Here is a 19965-nt window from a genome sequence, read left to right as displayed (position 1 = left end):
ATCAAGAATTAGTGTTTTTGATAAGAGAATATCTGGAATGTGAGTATTGAAAGGCCTTGTAGAGAAGGAAGTTTTAAGGCAAGAATTAAGGATGTAAAAATTAATGCATTCCATCTCATACTTGCCAAAGTTAGATCATTGGATTATTTGATCCATTTGAGTTTACCATGCTCTATCTTTTTTTTTGATAATCAAGTTTACCATGCTCTATCAAATAATACTTAAAGTAGTACTTGCATGATCAAAGTTTTAAATTATATTATCTTGAAGCACTCAATCATACAACTAGGATGATTTTGGCATTACGAAATCCTAATCGGGACGGGTGCTGGTGGATTTATTGTTACAATTTCATTTTGTCCACATTTTAATCTGTGAAGTAGTTTACTTTTTGATTTTGAAATCTTATTATATATACATTAAGTTTTTTGAAAAAAAGAAATTTTAAAATTTTAAACTTGAAATATTTTAGTATTCTCTTAAATTAAGAGTATAGGGTTTAGGGTTTAGGGTTTGACTTCTTCACAGTAGACAAATAACTATTTACTTATGCTATTTAACAGTTAAACCAAACATACTAATTCAGCTCTAAGCTTTTCACCAAAAAAAAAAAAAAAAAATCAGCTCTATGCTGGCAAAGCATTTCAGATAAAGAAGTAAAGATGGCACTTATTGGAAAGCCCCGCGGGGGGGGGGGGTGGGGGGGGTGGGGTGGTAAAGAAGTTGAAAAATTGGTAGTGACAGCCTAGAAGTTAGGAACCTGTCTTCTTCATAATAATTTTGTTACCTGAAGAAATAATAATCATTGATTTGTTTTCTTTGTTTTATTTGCAGCTTTGGTAAAGCTTGAATTTCACTAAATCCATCTAGACTCTAATACGTTGTCTAACTAGGATGTATACATATACATACATATATATATATATATATGGAAAGATACTACGTCTATAACATTTTTATAATATTTTCACAACAAATTATAAGTGGTTATTTGTTATTGGTTCAAATTTGAACCTAACACTAAGATTACTTTTTTTTTTTTTTCGAGAAATGATATGTCCATAACATTTTTACAACAAATCCTAAGTGGCAGGTTGTTATTGGTTGTTATTGTTGGGCAAAAAAGTAATCTTCCTGTTAGGTTCAAATTTGAACCAATAACAACTAACCACCTGTGATTTGTTGTAAAAATGTTGTGGACGTAACACCTTTTTTTTTTCCTAACAATAATAACCAGTAACAACCTGCCACTTAAGATTTGTTGTGAAAATGTTGTGGACATATCATTTCTCATATATATGGTATTAAAAAAAAAAAGTCATCTAGACTCAATAATACATTGTCTAACTAGGATGTATATATATTGTATTGAAAAAAAAAAGTTTTAGATAATTAAAAACTCTAAGTCCAAAAAGGCCTAGACCTTTTGGGCGACCCAATACTCAAAAGGCCCAAGCTTAATTAGTATGTATATAATTATGTTATATAAACTACTAATTCATTTCATTATTATTCCATGAGGGACTTCCTTATCAAGTGTGAAGAAATCATGTGTAGCATTGCTTTGTTGGGTTACTCAAGTATTGGCATCCTTTCTTCGAGTTTTTTCGCGTAATCCTTGTCAATTTTACTTATTCCCTCTCGAACTTGGCACATGAGACCGCGACCCTCGTCCCCATTTTTCAAAATCGGTATTGTTATGGCAATGGAAAAAATATTTCCGAAAGATGATTGTGGTTGTGGTGGGTCGGTTCTTGGACGCAGATTCACTGTGTATAGCTTCTCTGGTCCTGATTCATCCTTAGTTACAGCAACAAAGTAAGTGTGTCCATATGAAGGTTGATAAGGTTTCAACAAAGTAATATGCATTGATGGTTAAATTGTCTTGAGTCAAAGAACTGATCTCCTTTCTCAACTCAAAGATCCTAGGGCCATTGCCTTGTCCAAATCTGAACTGTAAGTCAATCCACACATCTCTGACAGTCTTGAAATAGACTATGCTTGGTTGTAAATCCTTGGAGACAGAATTAAGCAGCCAAGCCAAGACTGTGCCGTTACATTTACACCAAGCTCTGTAATAGGGATGATCAACAAATTGAGGTTTGGGAATAGAACTATCAATGAATCCTAGTTTGGTCTTGGCATCTAGAGAAATGAGAATTGCCTACTCCAGGTGCTATAATTCTCCTCAGTGAGAGGTTGAACCACCAATGAAATACCAGGATTATCACCACTGGATAGAAAATAAGGGCTAGAGGAATTTTTCCAAGGCTGAACAGTTGGAGCAGTAGAACTGGAAGTACTTTTAGTCAGTGGCAGAGTTAGGATTTTAGTCTAGAGGGGGCAAAATTAAAAGACGATATTAAAAGTGAAATTTATTTAAAAAACATTAATCAACAATAATAACAAAATAAATAAATAATTGTAAGCAAATATGAATATATTTCATATTATTAAAATAAATAAACAAAAACAACCAATTCATAGCTACTAAAAAATTTACAAACTGATGGAATAAAAATATGATTAGTGTTACTTAAAAAATATAATGAATAAATGTTTGAAATTATTTTTTGTGATTGATAACATACCAATTTGTAAGACATAAGTAGTAAAATTTGTAATATCTCTAGCATCATTCAAAGATAAAATGCTGTGAAAAGTATCATAAATAGTAAAAATTGTGTAAATAATGATATAAAATAAAAATAAAAAATAGTGAAATAGGTGGTTTGGTCCCTTTCAAGTTTCAACGAGTAGAAGTCTTTTTTTTTTTTTTTTTTCCCTCCATGTGACTACTAATACAAAAAAAAAAAAAAAAAAAAAAGGAAGTCCTTAGTGCAATGTTTAAATTGTTTATCAAGAAAAAGATGAAACTTGATTGAAGATTCAGAGTCCCAAACAGGATTTAGCAAACGAAAAATCAAAAATTGTCCTTTTAGAGAAAAATTTTCAAGGAACAAGTAATTAATGAACACTATGATACAATGTAATGTCAGATCAAAACAAGATTCAATTTACAATCTTGATGAACTCACAGCAAATTGGGATTTGGAACCCTAAGATTGAAAGAAATTAATTTCCAATTATGAAAAGGGGAATCTAGATTTCAATATGCTAAAGAAATCAAGATCTAGAAGATGATGAACTTAGTGGAAGAATCAATCAGAAACACAATGAAGAAAATTTCTAATTGATCTGAAAGAAGCACCAAGAAATCAAAAGAAAGCGAAATTGAACTAGGAAGAATCAGAGCATACCAGGCTTGAACGATTCTCTGAGCTAGTTCGTGATACCATGTTGAAATAAAAAATGCAAGCTCGAAAAAGGTTCAGCAATGGCGGAAAGCATGCAGAGACGTGAAGGCATTAAATATCTGACTCTGTTCCTTTATATATAACAGAAACAGAGTAACAAATTTGACCGACAATATTCAATCCCAAGTCAGCCAATACAAACATGACAAGTGGCATATAGCTTAGCATTCTATTTACAAACTACAGTATAAAACTACTCAACTAAACTAATATCTACAAGATATTCTATGCTGTGACAAATAGCTACAAGACTCACAGATGTCTACAAGATTCTACAAGAAGACTCAAATATCTACCAGATATTTAATACTTCTGAAGTGTGAAGAAGCTAAGTGTAGCATTGCTTTGTTATAAAAAAATCAGAGCTTTTAAGCAAAACCAAGCTTCATATTTCTGTGCCTGAATTTCTTTAGCTCTCTCCCGAACAATGGCTCCTCACCATTCCTTAAAGTTTGCTCTTCTTCTCTCTTGTTCCTTCGTTGCACTAAACCTTCATTACATTCCTGTCTATGCACTTAACGTTGGTCTTCAATATTCTGATCCCTCAGTCTCCCTGGTTTGTTCTCATTCCTCAGAATCTCTTATACATTAATATAAAAAAAAAAAGTTTCATTTTCCTGACCTGCCTTTGTTCTTCATTTGTAGGATACAGGTTGCAGTAACACATGCGAGTCAGAGTTCTGTACAGGTAAACCTTTAATGGGTTCTCTCTGTCTCTCTCTCTCTCTCTGTCTCTCTATCTCTCTCCAACAAATATAGTTTTTTTTTTTTTTGAGGAAGATTCAATATATATAGTTGAGAATGAAAATTTTGATATGTGATGAAAATAAAAATTTGATAATATAATACAACAAAATAATTATACAAATACTTATAGCAAATCAGTTCAAAATAAAGACTTTGAGCAAAGGAAAAGAAATAGAATCAGAAGGAAAATTAAATGAAGATATCGATCATTTAGAATATATATATATATATAAAATTAATTAATTAAAGTTTAGTTTATTTGAGTATTTGTTAAGTTTTCAATAATGGACTAACTAGTTTTTTAATTTTGGAATGATAGTTGCTCCATTTTTAAGATATGGTAAATTCTGTGGACCCTTATACAGTGGATGCCCTGGGGAGCAACCTTGTGATGGCCTCGACACTTGTTGCATGAAGCATGATGATTGTGTGGGAAATACAACAAGTAAGTTCATCTACACTAGCAGGATTTTATGGTCTCAGACTCTTATATTTTGATTTACTTCAAAATCCTTGTTAAATAGTTACCAAAAAATAGAAAGAAATGTCTAGATTCTATATATAGCACAGTGAGGATTGATAGCATAAAAAAAGGATTAAATTACTAATTTTGGTCCTTTAATTATTGGATAAAGTTTAAGTTGGATAACAGTTTGAACACTAAACTTTCAATTTCATTTTTGAATTTTCTTTCTGTTTAAATTTTAATGAAACTAAACAATGCTGCAAATAGGAGCACATGTTAAAAGGTTATTATGACAAGTATGTTAAAAGAGTATTATGAAAAATATAAAAAATTCAAAAAATGAAGTCAATTTCAATTATTAGTTTTATTATATTTAAAATGTAGGAAACTTGATTATGAAATTGACTTGTCAAAATCCTTGTTAAATAGTTACCAAAAAATAGAAAGAAATATCTAGATTATATATATAATACAGTGTAGGATTGATAGCATAAAAAAAGGGTCAAATTACTAATTTTGGTCCTCTAATTATTGGATAAAGTTTAAGTTGGATCATCAACAGTTTGATCACTAAACTTTCAATTTCATTTTTGAATTTTCTTTCTGATTAAATTTTAATGAAACTAATGCTGCAAATAGGAGCACATGTTAAAATGTTATTATGACAAGTATGTTAAAGGAGTATTATAAAAAATGTAAAAATATAAAAATATAAAGTCAATTTCATTTATTATTTTTATTATATTTAAATATAGGAAACTTGATTAAGAAATTGACTTGATTTAAAAAGTTGAGGGACTAGGTTTACATAATTAATAGTTCAGGGCCAAATTAAACTCTATTTATAGTTGGAAGACCATATTTTAGAAAAAATGTTTCTTTACTATTTGATTCCCTAATTTTGTATCATATTCCAAAATAGTCCATAACATTTTAAATGTATTAGTTTAGTTCCTAACCTTTTGATATTGTCTAAAAATAGCCCCTATTTAAATGGTGATGGAAAAATCTAATGTATCTTGGAAATATCTAATATAGCTAACATTGATAATAAAATATTAATTTTGATGCCACACCGGATGCTACATGGTTGTTGTTATTATTATTATTTAAAGAAACTGAGTTAAACTAAACTCATCCCAAACAAGAAACTGAGTTAAACTAAACTCATCCCAAATGCATGTATCCCAAATGCATACTTGTGAGTTTAACTCAATTTTTTCTTTAAATTATAAATTTAAGGCTATTGTGGCATCCACTTGACATCCCAAGTGACATCAACTTTAATATTTTAATATCACCATTAGGCATTAGTTGTATCGGATTTTTTCTTCCACTACTTAATGACAGAGATTATTTTGACACTATATCAAAAGGATTTTTTATTATTATTTTATTTTAGGGAAACTATATCAAAAGGTTAGAGATCAAATTGATACATTTGAAATGATATGAAACATTTTGAAACATGAAGCAAAGGTTTAGAACCAAAATAATAATTAAAAAAAAAAAAACCATCTCACGATTTTCATCATCTTCCCTCAAATGATCCCTATTTATTGATTTTCAACTGCTTTCATCAAATGATCCCTATCTATAATAAAGCATTGATTATTGAAGAGACAGTAAATAGGACCTTAGTCATTGGGAGTTTGGTACTCTCCTCTCAACTGTAGTAGTTATTAACTTTGGAGAAAAAGGATGATATTGTTTGCATTTGTTTCATTTTTTTGATTTGCCAAGAAAGTTTCACCCCACCTTTCTTTATTAAACAAATCTGCTTTGAATATATATATATAGAAAAGAAAGGGAATGGGAGATGTTCAAATCTCAGACATGGATCTATCACATTCATTCATTAATTTTTTTCCCATCTACAATGATGCATTTGATAATTAAAGAGATAACTATACAGGCTAAGAGGTACCTTTCTGTATTATATATGTGTCCTATGGGTATGAGGAAGGTTTCATATTGTAGTTGTTGAATATCAATTAATAATGTACTTGCAAGTCATTTAGGTGCATTTAATATGTGTACTGTGGGTATGAGACAGGATTCATTGCTGTTGTTGAATAGCCATTAATACTTTAGTTGTGAGATTTAGGTGCAATATTTAAATTACAAATAGGTTTTATAGTGTCGGTGGTGAGATATAGACAAATAATAAGGGAAACAAATTGGCCAGGACTTCCTGTGAAGTGTGAACCAATAGTCAGAAATGAATAAATAAATAAAGGAGAAGAGAGTGAGATAAGTCTTCTTTATGCAATCGATAGTGTGATAGATGGGAACATATGAGCAATACTGAGGATACATTTTTTTTTCACAATTTACTGTGTTGGTACGTTGTGATTGAGGTAACCTCACTTTCACATGAATTCATAGTTTTGTTATACCCGCCAATCGAATTAATTTTGTGCCAAAACTTATTGAGAGGGACTTATTTATATATTTGTGTGATTGTATCCATGCAGTGTAAATTAATACCTGCACCAAAAGTTCATAAGATGATGATAGATGATAAAATTGAATCATTTTAATTAGATTTTGACAGTGTTGTTGTCATGTGTATGAGTGAGTTGTGACAGAATTCAGGATTGAAACTGATAATGGTGATGGTTTTGTGGTGCAGGAGGCTATCTAAGTCAAAAGTGCAGCCTAAACTTGTTAAAGTGTATGGCTGATGTCAAAAAATCAGGAGGCCCTACGTTTGCTGGGAACCAATGTGATGTTAATGAGACTATTGATGTTCTCACTGTATTCATGCAAGCTGCTCTAGCTGCTGGAGGATCTATTCATGACCCTTAAGCATTCGCATCCACAACTTGCATCCTGTTCTATTTTATTATCTTAAAAAACTACTTTATCAATTGTACCATACTATTTTACAACACAACTATCATCTCAACTTTTATTTTTCTATTCTACTCATTAAAATAATATATATTACTCACTAAAATAATATAATATATAATTTTTGTCTTGCTACTACAGTGCTACAGTGATCTTTTGGAATTAAAATATATTATAATTTTTACAATTATGCTACAGTGCCATCCTAAATGTAAAATGACATTGTAGCACAATTGCAAAAAAATTTGCAATTATCAAATTTTACAAGTTCAGCTGTTGAGCTCTTTTTGTGCCTTGATGCTAAATTTTCCCTACATTTCCTATTTACAATTGCCAATGGGAATGCTCATAGAATGAATTTTCCTTACTGTGGAGAGGAGCAACAGCTTCATTTAATTCTTTAATTTATTATTATTTTTATTTTTTACTTTCTTTTTCATGCACCAAATGGCTGCCTAGAAATCATATGGGTAAAAAAAAAAAAAAAAAACTTCAAATTTTTTATTTTTTTATTTTTTTGAGAAGGTTCAAATTTTAGTTAGGGTCAGGTTGCTGTGCTAGAATGGAAATGTTTATATTTTGACGATTTTCTTTTGATACAAAGTCTTGGCATTCAAGTCTCATGTAAATGTGTACGACACAGAAATAGTCCTTATGAAACTCTTTAATGAAATGCCACAAATATGATTTATAGTATTTATTTCAGTGGTTATTCTAGAGATATCAGGGGTATTTTGGTCATTTTAGAAGTTTTATGGGTATTTTGGTCATTTTAGAGATTTTGAGATATTTTGGTCATTTTAGTGGGTTTTTAGCATAATTGGTGATTTTAGATATATTAGGGATATTTTGGTTATTTTAGTAGTTTTTAAGAATATTTTGGCTATTTTAGTAGTTTTTGAGCATATTTGGTGATTTTATAGAAATCGGGTTTAGGTAGGGTATGGATAGCCATTTGGTAAATAAACTGGGTTATAATTGGGTATAGATACTAATTGGGTAAGGTAATTAGGTATCCATAGATAAATTAATTGGATTAGGTATGGGTATATCCTACCCATATCCTACTCATGGTCATCCCTAAATTATTCGGAGTATTACCTATAAGAATATTTGATATTTTGAACTTTAGCAAATGACATAATATGATATTCAATCTCACAAATATTCTTTTTACAAATGATCTAGTATCAAGAATTAGTGTTTTTGATAAGAGAATATCTAGAATGTGAGTATTGAAAGGCCTTGTAGAGAAGGAAGTTTTAAGGCAAGAATTAAGGATGTAAAAATTAATGCATTCCATCTCATACATGCCAAAGTTAGATCATTGGATTATTTGATCCATTTGAGTTTACCATGCTCTATCAAATAATACTTAAAGTAGAACTTGCATGATCAAAGTTTTATATTATATTATCTTGAAGCACTCAATCATACAACTAGGATGATTTTTGGCATTACGAAACCCTAATCGGGACGGGTGCTGGTGGATTTATTGTTACAATTTCATTTTGTCCACATCTTAATACGTGAAATAGTTTACTTTTTGATTTTGAAATCTTATTATATATACATTAAGTTTTTTGAAAAAAGGAAATATTAAAATTTTAAACTTGAAACATTTTAGTATTCTTTTTTTTTTTTTGGGTAATTGTTTATGCAGGGGTAGAACCCCTAAGTTGACGGTCACTAGGAGAACCGGGTACCACTTAGGCCAGAAGGCCTCGTGGTCATTTTCGTATTCTCTTAAATTAAGAGGATAGTGGGTTTTGAATGGCTTGACTTCTTCATAGTAGACAAATAACTATTTACTTATGCTATTTAACAGATAAACCAAATATACTAATTCAGCTCTAAGCTTTTCACCCAAAAAAAAAAAAATATCAGCTCTATGTTGGCAAAACATTTCAGATAAAGTGCTGGTTTGGATCCAGCTTATTATGCTGCGTCTGCGTTTTGTTTTTTTTTTCTTCTGCTGCGGGGGGACAAGCGCGCACTGTGCGCGCATTGTTCATGTACGTTTTTAACAATTTTTTATTAAAAATGGGTCCCGCAGTACTATTTACACATTTAAAAATTATTTTGCTACAGTGTTTTCAGTTTTCAGTTTTCAGCAATAAGTTCTATCCAAACGGACCCAAAGAAGAAAAGAAGGCACTTATTTGGGTTGGGTTGGGGGGGGGTGTGGGAGTAAAGAAGTTGAAAAATTGGTAGTGACAGCCTAGAAGTTAGGAACCTGTCTTCTTCGTAATAATTTTGTTACCTGAAGAAATAATAATCATTGATTTGTTTTCTTTGTTTTATTTGCAGCTTTGGTAAAGCTTGAATTTCACTAAATACATCTAGACTCTATAATACATTGTCTAAGTCTAACCAGGATGTATATATATGGAGAGATGCTACGTCTACAATATTTTTACAACAAATCATAAGTGGTTATTTGTAATTGGTTCAAATTTGAATATAATACTAAGATTACTGTTTTGTCCCAACAATTACAACTAGTAATAACCACTCATTTAAGATTTGTTGTGAAATTGTTGTGGACATATTATTTATCATATATATGATATTTTAAAAATAGAAAAAAGTCATCTAGACTTAATAATACATTGTCTAACCAAGATGTATATATATGGTATTAAAAAAAAAAAAGTTTCAGATAATTAAAAACCCAAGCCCAAAAAGGCCTAGACCTTTTGGGTGACCCAATACCCAAAAGGCCCAAGCTCAATTAATAGGTATATAATTATGTTATATAAACTACTAATTCGTTTCATTATTATTCAATGTGGGACTTCTTTATCAAATGTGAAGAAATCAAGTGTAGCATTGCTCTAATGGATTACTCAAGTGTTGGCATCTTTTATCTGAGTTTTTTCGCGTAATCCTTGTCAATTTTACTTATTCCCTCTCGAACCTGGCACATGAGACCGTGACCATCGTCCCCATTTTTCAAAATCGGTATTGTTATGGCAATGGAGAAAAGATTTCCGAAAGATGATTGTGGTTGTGGTGGGTCGGTTCTTGGACGCAGATTCACTGTGTATAGCTTCTGTGTTCCTGATTCATCCTTAGTTAGAGCAACAAAGTAAGCGTGTCCATATGAAGGTTGATAAGGTTTCAACGCTTGAAGGTTGTTTCTGATTCTCAAGGCCTTCATTGTCAGCATACTTTGCTCTAAGAGTTTCTATCATGGAAGCATCAAACACATACCTCTTTGTTATTAGAACGATAAGGTGTCCGCAATCTTATGCGACATGCAAGCTCCCATACCGATTGCACCGTACTCAAACACGTTGAGTTGGACCCCAAATGTTACATCAGTGAGAGCATCGAGTTGAAAATAAGGGACTAGCTTGTTGAGTTCACCAGGAATTGGACTGTTGATAACATTGGAAAGTTTGCACTAGTGTTTTCACGTAAGGAATCCCTTCATCGTTGCAGTGTATGAACCGGTTCTCTTTCAAGCGTCCAGCTAGTGGGTAGTACTATTTGGTTAAGACCTCCGAGAGAGAGAGAGTTCTTAAGGCGATTGGATATGTCATCGATGTTGAATTTGATGTCAGATTGATCTGGAGCATGGAAGAGGAGATAGTTGATCATTAAAGGAGAATTTGTAATGGTTAAGTGACATATAAACTTGCTGCGCGTGTTTAGTTAATCCATATTTTGTACCCAACGGAGCACCATTTGCATGTGTTAATCAATTTGTCATGTTTCTCATGCATATGATCTAAAGATAAAGATCCTGTTATTTTGTCACGTATTGGGGTTTTTTCTGAGCTTCCTCTTTCCAAGTTGACTCTTTCATATTGGTACAGCTACTGCTACACACATAAGCCTTCACCCTTATGGTATTGGTAGGTCATGCTAAGAGTTGTCAATGCTTACAAGCAGGATAAATCCATCGTATTGTGTCTTCTAATATTTTTCATTAGTCTAAGATAAAATGTTCATCATGTGTTTCAGTCAATTTTCCATTACTTTGTTGGTTGTAATATGTCAGATGACTGTGTTGTGTCATTGTTGGGCTTTGAATTTGCATAAACTTGCTAAGGAAAGTGATGATGTTAGCACCTGCATTGCGTTTCTCTGGCACCGACATTTCTAACATATTGTTGTCATTTAAAAATAAATAAATCGAAAGGGAAAAAAGAAGAAGAAGAGGAGGAAATCAAGAGTATTCCTAGAGTGATGATACTTGGAACAAAACTAGGAAATATAAATACTATATTGTTTATCACAGACACAGATACAAACTTCTTATGATAATCTTTGTTGATATTTTGCCTTCTATGTCCCCTGCGTCTTCATATCTTCTGAGCAGGAACCAGTCTGTTATTATCTATCCAAATTTTATCTGTGGATCAAGAGTAAAAAAGGATAAAACACATTTATTGAGTCTTGTACTCACAATTTTGGTCTTAAGAAATATAAAAAGGAATACGGTATATACCTTGTCTGAAAAATGTTCTGGATCATCCTCTGGGGAGACTCAAGAGCTGCATTTTCTAACTGTAGTAACTCGCCTGAACTGAGTTGCCATCCAAGAGCACCCAAATTTTCTTCTGCCTGTTTTATGGTCTTAACTCCAGGTATTGGAATGGCACCCATGCAGATGCACCAGTTTATAGCAACCTGGCAAAAAATTGTCTTACATTAGGTGAAAAATAGACTCACCATTTCAGAATGGATTAGCATTAGGATTAGGAATGACGGATATTACAAGTTTAGGGACAAGATCACAAGAATAATCATATGTTGCACTAACGTTAGCTAAAAACAATAATAGCAAATTTCTGTGTGCTTGCTGAACAAGCGTTCATGGTAAAATACTGGCCTTTTCAACTTTACTCATTCTGTACTACAGAACATGAGAGGCAAAGTTATCTTGGAAATATGAAAAAAGCTATGCTATAAGAGAACAGGTATAGAGAGCTGTATTTAGTTAAAGGGGTAATTGAACTTTCCCCCTCTTATTTATGGTGTAGTTTGCAACGTCCTCTATAAACTTAAAAACTAAGCAATGTCCCTCCTTAACTATGAGTAATAAGCATTTTGCCTTTTGCCTTTAAAATTTGTGTCAAATTTAAATTTTGATTAGATAAGTTTTTTGAAATTTTTTGACATTTCCATTAAATTTGATGGAATATTAGGATGCAAAGTGCAGAAACGGATTTAAGTAAATTTAAGGCCCTAGATAAGAAGGGCATGCTGAAATCCAGGACTTGAGACAGCAGAAAAAGATTAATACACATGCTAGACCTGGAGATGTACATTTTGGCAGATAGGAACTGCAGAGAGCGATATCTGCTGCTGACCCTATATGCTTATGGTAGAGCAGCAAGAAGCCATTAACCTTCTACGAGCACAAGAGATAATTACAGGGAAAAAAGAGAGAAATATATTGTTAACTTATCATTACTTTAATGATGACAAGTCTCATGTTATTAAAACCAGTTTGACAAGCTTAGGGCCTGTTTGGTTGTGTTGTTTAAACAACAATTTTCAGTATTTAAACAGCACAACATGTATTTCTATAACACTTTTTTACCCATAAGTATTTTCACAACACTTAAATAACGTTACTAAAACAATATTACCAAACGGGCTCTTAATTGCCAGAAAGCAATAGAAATGTAGGATTAGAGCATACCATGAATTTTAGGAATGCACTACTTATGAAAGGTATATCACATGAAGCACATTAGCAGTATAATCTTATATCACATTGGACTAGAAAATTATAATCCAATAATTGATAGATGCACAGAAGTTGATAAATCTTTTGAGAAGTAAAAATGATTACTTGTGGTACAGTTTTGCGCCTCTTTTGTGCAATTTCTCTTAGTGAACTCAACAAAGGCTCCAATCCTGGAAGAATTTGCCTGAAAAGAAAGGCCCTGCAAAAAGGAGAAATTATTAGTTATAGAATTCATCATCCATCCTTTTCTACCATCAAGTAGATAGTGTAAACATAATCCTATTTTACCGAGGTCCACGTGGAAGTTTGGAGGGTGTATATTTTCCGGTAAGCATTCCAAGCCCTAATGGACTATAAGCAATCAAGCGGATGCCTAGAGAATCACATATATTCTTGATCTCCAACTGATCTTGTCCCATGCTTAGCAAAGAAAATTGCACCTGAAATTAGGGTGTTCTAGAATATAACACAATAATTTTGGTATTCATCCATACAATGATACAAAATATATCCACCATAAGCAATGTAGTACCAGCACAACCATCCACTATTATTATGGTAAGATGGATGCTCAATAGTTTATGTCCTCTTCTGATAGCATAAAACTATACTTATACTGCTTTGCAGAAGATAGAGGATTTGGTACATAAAGTGATATATATGATAGACGTATAGCATTAATCATGTTGATTTGGGTAGTAGGGAGAGTAAAGGAGCAGGGGAAATGCGTTTGCAAAAGATAGTAGCCTTGATACATAGGTATAGAGTCATACCTGGGCTGAGCATAACGGGACTCCCCGGTCTTTCAGGTATTCATATATCTTTACGAGCTGCTTTGGTCCATAGTTGCTTACCCCAACTGCTTGAACTAAACCCTACATGGTTCCATATTGTCAATATGACTATATTGCATATTGTCCTTGTAAATTTACTTTGAATGGTTGAATATGTATGATAAATCAAATAATCAACCATGCTTCCTTTCAAAATTAAATAGATCAAATACTTGGGCAAAGAAATTACACCAGGAAAAGAGAGAGAGAGAGATTGGGGGGCGGGGGGAGTGGAAAATTGTGTGTTAAATGTACAGAGGCATTGAAATGATCTGGATTCCTGCAGTTCCCAAGAACATAAAAGCTTTGAAACTCATCACAATGCCACCATGAAAAAAAATGAAGAATTTTCTGCATTGTTCAAGAATAGGAAGACTTTATCTTTATGAAGTTTCCAAATATCCATGCTCAGGATTTGTAAGTGGGATAAAACATAATGCATGTTGCTCTGCAGTGCTTTGCTCTACTCATCTAAGTTACAGGAGAAACATTGGAGCAAACTTTTTGATCAATATGGAAAATGACAGTGTATCTTGTTGACTAAATAGTTTTCATACTTATTTAAATAATGGTAACCTTCTCGTACATTGCCACTAAACCATCCCAGAGAGCTAACTCCTGCAAAGGAGCATAATTTGCAGTTGACCAGTGCAATTGTCCTATTCCAATTTGCTCAATCTGCATCCGATCTAGAGAGGCCCTAAAAAATCGGTCAAGCTTTATTATCATAAGCAATAGAAGCAATATGCATTTGTTTAGAGTTTTTTTTTTTGGGGGGGTGGGGGGGGGGGGGGGATTGTGTGTGATTGATGAACATGTTACATTAGGGTGTCTCTGACAATTTTATTCAGTCTACTACTCTAGGGCAAAATTACTAAAAGGCCAAAGAATATAACCACAAAACAGCAAAAAGTAGTATTACTTGCAAGCATTCACGAACTGCCCTGAAGTTAAGCGCCATGGATATGCCGCAAACTTTGTAGCAATCACAATTTCATTCTGCACCCGCTTTTGACCTGAGGATACATTTACACAAGCACTGAAACACTTAGTACTTTGTATGGCATTAAAACCAACGAAAATACTCTCACCCTGCAATACCCACACCCCTTTTTCTTCCCTTTTATTGGACATCTATAATTGTTTGATAAATTAAGAATGAGAGTTCATCAAGTATTGAGCAAGAAGACAGTAAATCAAGTTATATTATCTTTATGATGTTGCAGACTTAACTCTGATCACTAACCATATATTAGAGTTCACAGTGTTCTACTTTCAAATGAGTAGATAAATTTTCAAACATTGAACATTTGGTTGATCTCATTGACACAATAGTCTATAGCATCTTCTGTCCCTCCCATCTTCTCTATAGGACTCATTAAATCCTTCTTAAAGATTGAAACTTTCAATGATGAAGAAAGAAACTATGGCTGCTTTCTCCACAAAAGCCTCTAATGGCTACAATGTATGATCCATTAGTTTATTGGCTATATCTCATTGTTGCACGCTTAGTGTGAGTTTGACATCAACTTATTTAGTTTTTTGCTAAAAATATCTAAAGTATGTTTGTACTTTGAAAAACTGAGAAAAAAAAAGAAAAATTGAGGTTTTAAAAAGCTATACATAAAAGCTAAAAGCAATCAAAAAAGCTAGACCGAAACGGACACTTAAAGCTGAAATGGAGCTAAACAAGCTTAATTCTTGGGAGGCATCATCTTTATCAAATGTAAAAACAACATGCACTGGTCTTAGTCAATGCACTAAGCTCCCACTTTTGGGGAGTTTGGGAGAGGTCATTTAGGCAGCTTTACTCTCAAATTCCAATGACCCAACAGGCTCTTGCCCAACACCAACATCAGAAATGGTTACATAAGTTACAACTAGAAAGTTCCTTAATGTACTAGGATATATGTGGCAACACCAGGGATGCTATTCTGTTGATGTAAGAAACAACTCGAGGAGCTTCAATTTGCTCTTCACTGAATAAAGGCTGGAAACTTGAGCATTAAAAGCATTGTCACTGTTTACAATTGCTCAAGAAGAAAGATGAGAAAGGGAATTGCAAGGTCTCTAGCATCATTGAAGCCAATGGATAACGAAACTGAATGATGAACCACATCAGAACAACCGAATTTTCATTAGAGGGTTTAATGATCAAATGGTCATTGTTTCTGTTGTAGCATATGGTTTCAACTTCCAACTTATAAGGCTATCTGAGCATTGAGATTAAGAAGGGTGGCACTAATTCATTTTCAAAATCATAAGGATCATCTTTACAGCTTGACAAACATATACACTTGGAGACACATACATTTTGTCAAGAACCATTGATCACTGTGTTTTGTGTCTCTGTGACCACCTGTTTACTAGTTGAAAACCCAATGTTCTTTAATCGCTTGGTGACTAAATACGAGTAAATGAAACTTGAGAAAGAAAAAGCAACCTTGATACTCCCTGATGAACTTCCCAAGAAGCTTTTCACTCTGCCCATTTAACCTGCCAGTCCCATAAGAATCAGCTGTATCAAAGAGATTGATACCATTGTCCACAGCTAAATTGAAAGTTTGTTGAAGCTCAGTGTCCATTGATTCCTGGTACCCCCATAGAAGCTGGTTGCCCCATGCCCAAGTTCCAAACCCCATTGGTGACACACTAAGTGGGCCTATCTTCACCTGCCAATACCATTGAAACATACACTATTAAAATCCAAAATACACACAAACATGCATATGTATTATGCACCACACAAAAACAAAGAGAGGAATGTTTAAGGATATATTATATTATACATATACCTTTTGCCATGGCCAATAGGGAGGGAGTTTGAGGGGCTTAAATGGTGAGGAAGGAAGGGAAATTTCATTTAGAGGGCTGAAAGAGTTGAAATAGGCTGTGGGTGTTGAGGTAAAGAAACCCATTATTGCTAACTAAACTAGGGGGTGTTGGGGAAGACAGTTGAAAGAGCTTGGTTGAGTTGAGTGGATATTGTCATGTCTTCGAATGGATAGGATATAACCATTGACATGTTGGGTGACACCTAAACTTTTCGCTTGTACTCTAACTTTGAACTGAAGTGGTGTAGGGGACATCATACACACTTTTGTGTGTTGTTCACATTAGATTACGAAAAGTAAGCCAAAAAGAAAGAGGGGGAGTTACATAAGCATCATATTACTTAAATCTAAAATTCTCCTACTCTCAATTATTAAATTATAAAAAATTATTGAAATTGAATAATAAAATAAATAATAAATACCAAATTTTTATTGAAACAAAAGGAATATTTGACAGAGTATTAAAGAATTTAAAATAAAACAGTAAACTTATATGAAAATATTGGTCATAGAATTTCAATAGAAGTGAGATATTAAAATTTTATTTTTTACAACTTTGGTAATAGAGTTTCATAAACTATTTTAAAAATTATTTAATCACATGCAAAAACATATTATATGATGAGTAACACTTGCATTGACCCACTTGGTACCAACTTTTATTAGAAAATAAAACTTTAATTGGAGCAGTATTTTAAATTTTGTTTTTTTCATTTAGAGTAAAATATTTAATGTTTACATTCAACCATTTGGTACAACCAAAAAATGATACGATGCAATTTTTGTTATGTAGTATATTTGTATATGGTCCAATCATATAATGACAAGGGTTTCCCCAAACTAATTGATCAATCATATCTTGCATCTAGTGGTTCAAGGAAAGCCCACAACGCTAATTTCTATTTGCTTAATTTGCGGGTGTTTAGGGGATTGGTTACTTTTGGGCTTCATATCAATGTCAAAATTATTGTTTTGGATCCAATGCTCATAGTTAGTCAAATATGGAAGGTAAGACAATATAGAATTCATAACAGTTTTTCATATTGAATTTTAGTTAAAATTATTGAATATTTTGGGAGTATTATAAATGCATACTCTCCATTCTCACATGAATTGTGAGTTTTACCATAAATTTAATTAATAAGACCCACAGTTATGTGAGAGAAAAGAGTACACATTTATGGTACTCTGAAAATACTCAATAATTACCTGAATTTTAGACTTGGAGAGAGAGAGAGAGAGTTTATAGGTTTGATGGTGACACATTTGACCGCTATTTTCCAGTGGATGTAGTTCATGCGCTCCAAATATTACGTCTTCCTCTTGGGTATTGTACTCATGCAACAAGCTCAATATTGTCATTGGGTTATCTCCTCAAGTGAACAATGTAGTTCCAAGTTTTAAAGTGAGGAGTTCATTTATCCAATTGGATCTATCTAATCAAATCTCTTTAGCTGACGATACTATTTGATGATCTCTTTCCTATCATATATAATTCAAAACATATTTATAGTGAAAATGGTATGCTCTTAATTGTTATGGCTTTTACGATTATTTTATTGACAATAGGAGTTTCTCTTATTTTAGTGTTTTTTTGTTATTCTTGTTTTCATTAGATGATGATACTATTGGATGACCTCTTTCCCGTCATATATAATTCAAAACATATTTATTGTGAAAATAGAATGCTCCTACTTTGTTATGGCTTTTACGATTATTTTATTGATAAGAAGAATTTCCCCAAATTTAGTGTTTCTTTGTTATTCTTGCCTTCATTGGGCCTGAAACTAATGTTATCCCTTCAAAAACACAGATTGAACTTTCTCTCTTTTACCTCAAGAAATAAAAAACACAGACTGAACTTAAATTCAAATTGAAGCCCAATTGAAGACTAGAGACAGAGCCCAAAATAACATGAGAGGGCCCACAAAAAAGGCAAAAAAAAAAAGAAATTGACAGCTGTGGGATTTGAACCCACGCCCTTTCGGACCAGAGCCTAAATCTGGCGCCTTAGACCACTCGGCCAAACTGTCGTGCTTGTGCATACAAATGCATACTTTATAAATATAAACAACGTTTTTGATTTTTAACCTGCTATCAACATTTGTGTGCGCTATAGCCTATAGGCTATAGTACAGAATAGGCCATTATGCTAATACCCACTTGAAGATTTCACATGGAGGTTTCAAAGTGAGTGCTTTTTGTCACTTCCCAGCTTAAATAATCATTTTTCCTTAAACCCATAAAGCCACCAAAAAGAAAAAAACAAAAGAGCTTGTTAGTGTCAGTGTGTCACTCTTATCTTGCTTAAGAAGTTGTATGACTTTGATTTTTTATTTTTTAATGTGTTACTTTCATTTCTCTTAAAGTAACTAATTTTTATTACAGCATATTTTCATGAGAATATGTTTGAGAAGGAAGTGAATTTCGATTAGACCGTGGAGTAAAATATATATATGTTTGCTGACGTGAAATGGAAGTATTAGACTTTGATGGCAACATTCTGGGATTTGATGTCTTGAAAATGACCAAAAAATGTCAGTGATCACCCTCTAAAGTTCTAGATCAATTAGCCCATTTAACACAATGTTTTTAGTATTGAAGAGTGGTAGCCTGGTAGGACCTTGTTATAAAAAATAAAAAATTAAAAAAAAAAGTGGTAGGACCTGCTTCATAATTTAACATTTTGAACCAAAACTCACGGCGAAAAACTGAGAATAGCATATACCCAATAACCAGAACCTTGAAGGCAAGTTAGAGCATGAGGAACTTCTAAATTTGAAAGAAAAAGTGACATTATGATAAATAAATTGTGTCTCAGTGTAAGGTTCTTTATTTTATTTTGCTACAAGTAAAGACAATTAACAAGAAAAACAGGAACACAAAGAATGACTAAGAACAAAAATATTACCAGACCAATCTGACTTTGCTAGAAGATGAGCTACCTTGTTTTTATCTCTATTAGTCCACTCAAAAAATAACATTTACATTAGGATTTAATTAGGCTTCAAATATCTTCGACTACCTGATACCATAGTGTTCCAAAAATATGTTCCTCTCAAGTGTTACAGACTTTTGCTAGGATGAATTATACTTGTGATTGAACAGTACTATACACAAAATATAGAAAAAAAGTTTGTCAAAAGTTGTATAACCAAGTGCATAATGTGCCTCTGAATTGTTACAAGCTTTTGTTAGGATGAAC

At 32.7% G+C, this 19965-nt stretch overlaps 2 protein-coding genes, 1 non-coding gene and 1 pseudogene across 3 annotated transcripts; 1 reads left to right on the top strand and 3 right to left on the bottom strand.

Annotated features, from left to right (window-relative positions):
* Positions 1-1572: 1572 nt before the first annotated feature.
* Positions 1573-10992, bottom strand: LOC142620095 (stemmadenine O-acetyltransferase-like; annotated as a pseudogene).
* On the top strand, positions 3535-7455 carry LOC142620983 (phospholipase A2-alpha-like). The gene is made up of 4 exons (XM_075794300.1): positions 3535-3873; positions 3963-4005; positions 4384-4509; positions 7166-7455. Exons 1-4 carry the CDS (start codon positions 3745-3747, stop codon positions 7339-7341), a joined length of 474 nt encoding a protein of 157 aa, XP_075650415.1. The 5' UTR covers positions 3535-3744; the 3' UTR covers positions 7342-7455.
* A 454-nt stretch (positions 10993-11446) lies between the features above and the next one.
* LOC142618934 (pyridoxal reductase, chloroplastic) lies at positions 11447-16996 on the bottom strand. Its single transcript, XM_075791989.1, has 9 exons — positions 16722-16996; positions 16370-16598; positions 14849-14942; positions 14503-14626; positions 13867-13968; positions 13382-13533; positions 13199-13292; positions 11846-12027; positions 11447-11749 (listed from the first exon to the last, which is right to left on the bottom strand). The coding sequence occupies exons 1-9, from the start codon at positions 16842-16844 to the stop codon at positions 11746-11748; spliced, it is 1104 nt and encodes a 367-aa protein (XP_075648104.1). The 5' UTR covers positions 16845-16996; the 3' UTR covers positions 11447-11745.
* A 1717-nt stretch (positions 16997-18713) lies between these two features.
* On the bottom strand, positions 18714-18793 carry TRNAL-UAG (transfer RNA leucine (anticodon UAG)). The gene has a single exon. It is a non-coding gene; the product is annotated as a tRNA-Leu (tRNA).
* Positions 18794-19965: the final 1172 nt, after the last annotated feature.

The sequence above is a fragment of the Castanea sativa genome, chromosome 12, assembly GCF_040712315.1.
Source record: "Castanea sativa cultivar Marrone di Chiusa Pesio chromosome 12, ASM4071231v1".
Taxonomy (NCBI): Eukaryota; Viridiplantae; Streptophyta; class Magnoliopsida; order Fagales; family Fagaceae; genus Castanea; species Castanea sativa.
The sequence above is the reverse complement of the archived record's forward strand: the minus strand, read 5'-3'. Positions and strand labels throughout refer to the sequence as shown.

What these genes read in the sequence shown, in the direction of transcription:
- LOC142618934 (XM_075791989.1), bottom strand. Translation starts at nt 16,844, where the DNA reads ATGGGTTTCTTTACCTCAACACCCACAGCCTATTTCAACTCTTTCAGC. An exon ending in GTTCATCAGGGAGTATCAAG is followed by an intron (nt 14,943 to 16,369) that starts GTTGCTTTTTCT and finishes ATGTATCCTCAG; the next exon opens with GTCAAAAGCGGGTGCAGAAT. An exon ending in CAGTTCGTGAATGCTTGCAA is followed by an intron (nt 14,627 to 14,848) that starts GTAATACTACTT and finishes CCGATTTTTTAG; the next exon opens with GGCCTCTCTAGATCGGATGC.
- LOC142620983 (XM_075794300.1), top strand. Translation starts at nt 3,745, where the DNA reads ATGGCTCCTCACCATTCCTTAAAGTTTGCTCTTCTTCTCTCTTGTTCC. An exon ending in CTGATCCCTCAGTCTCCCTG is followed by an intron (nt 3,874 to 3,962) that starts GTTTGTTCTCAT and finishes CTTCATTTGTAG; the next exon opens with GATACAGGTTGCAGTAACAC. An exon ending in CGAGTCAGAGTTCTGTACAG is followed by an intron (nt 4,006 to 4,383) that starts GTAAACCTTTAA and finishes TTGGAATGATAG; the next exon opens with TTGCTCCATTTTTAAGATAT.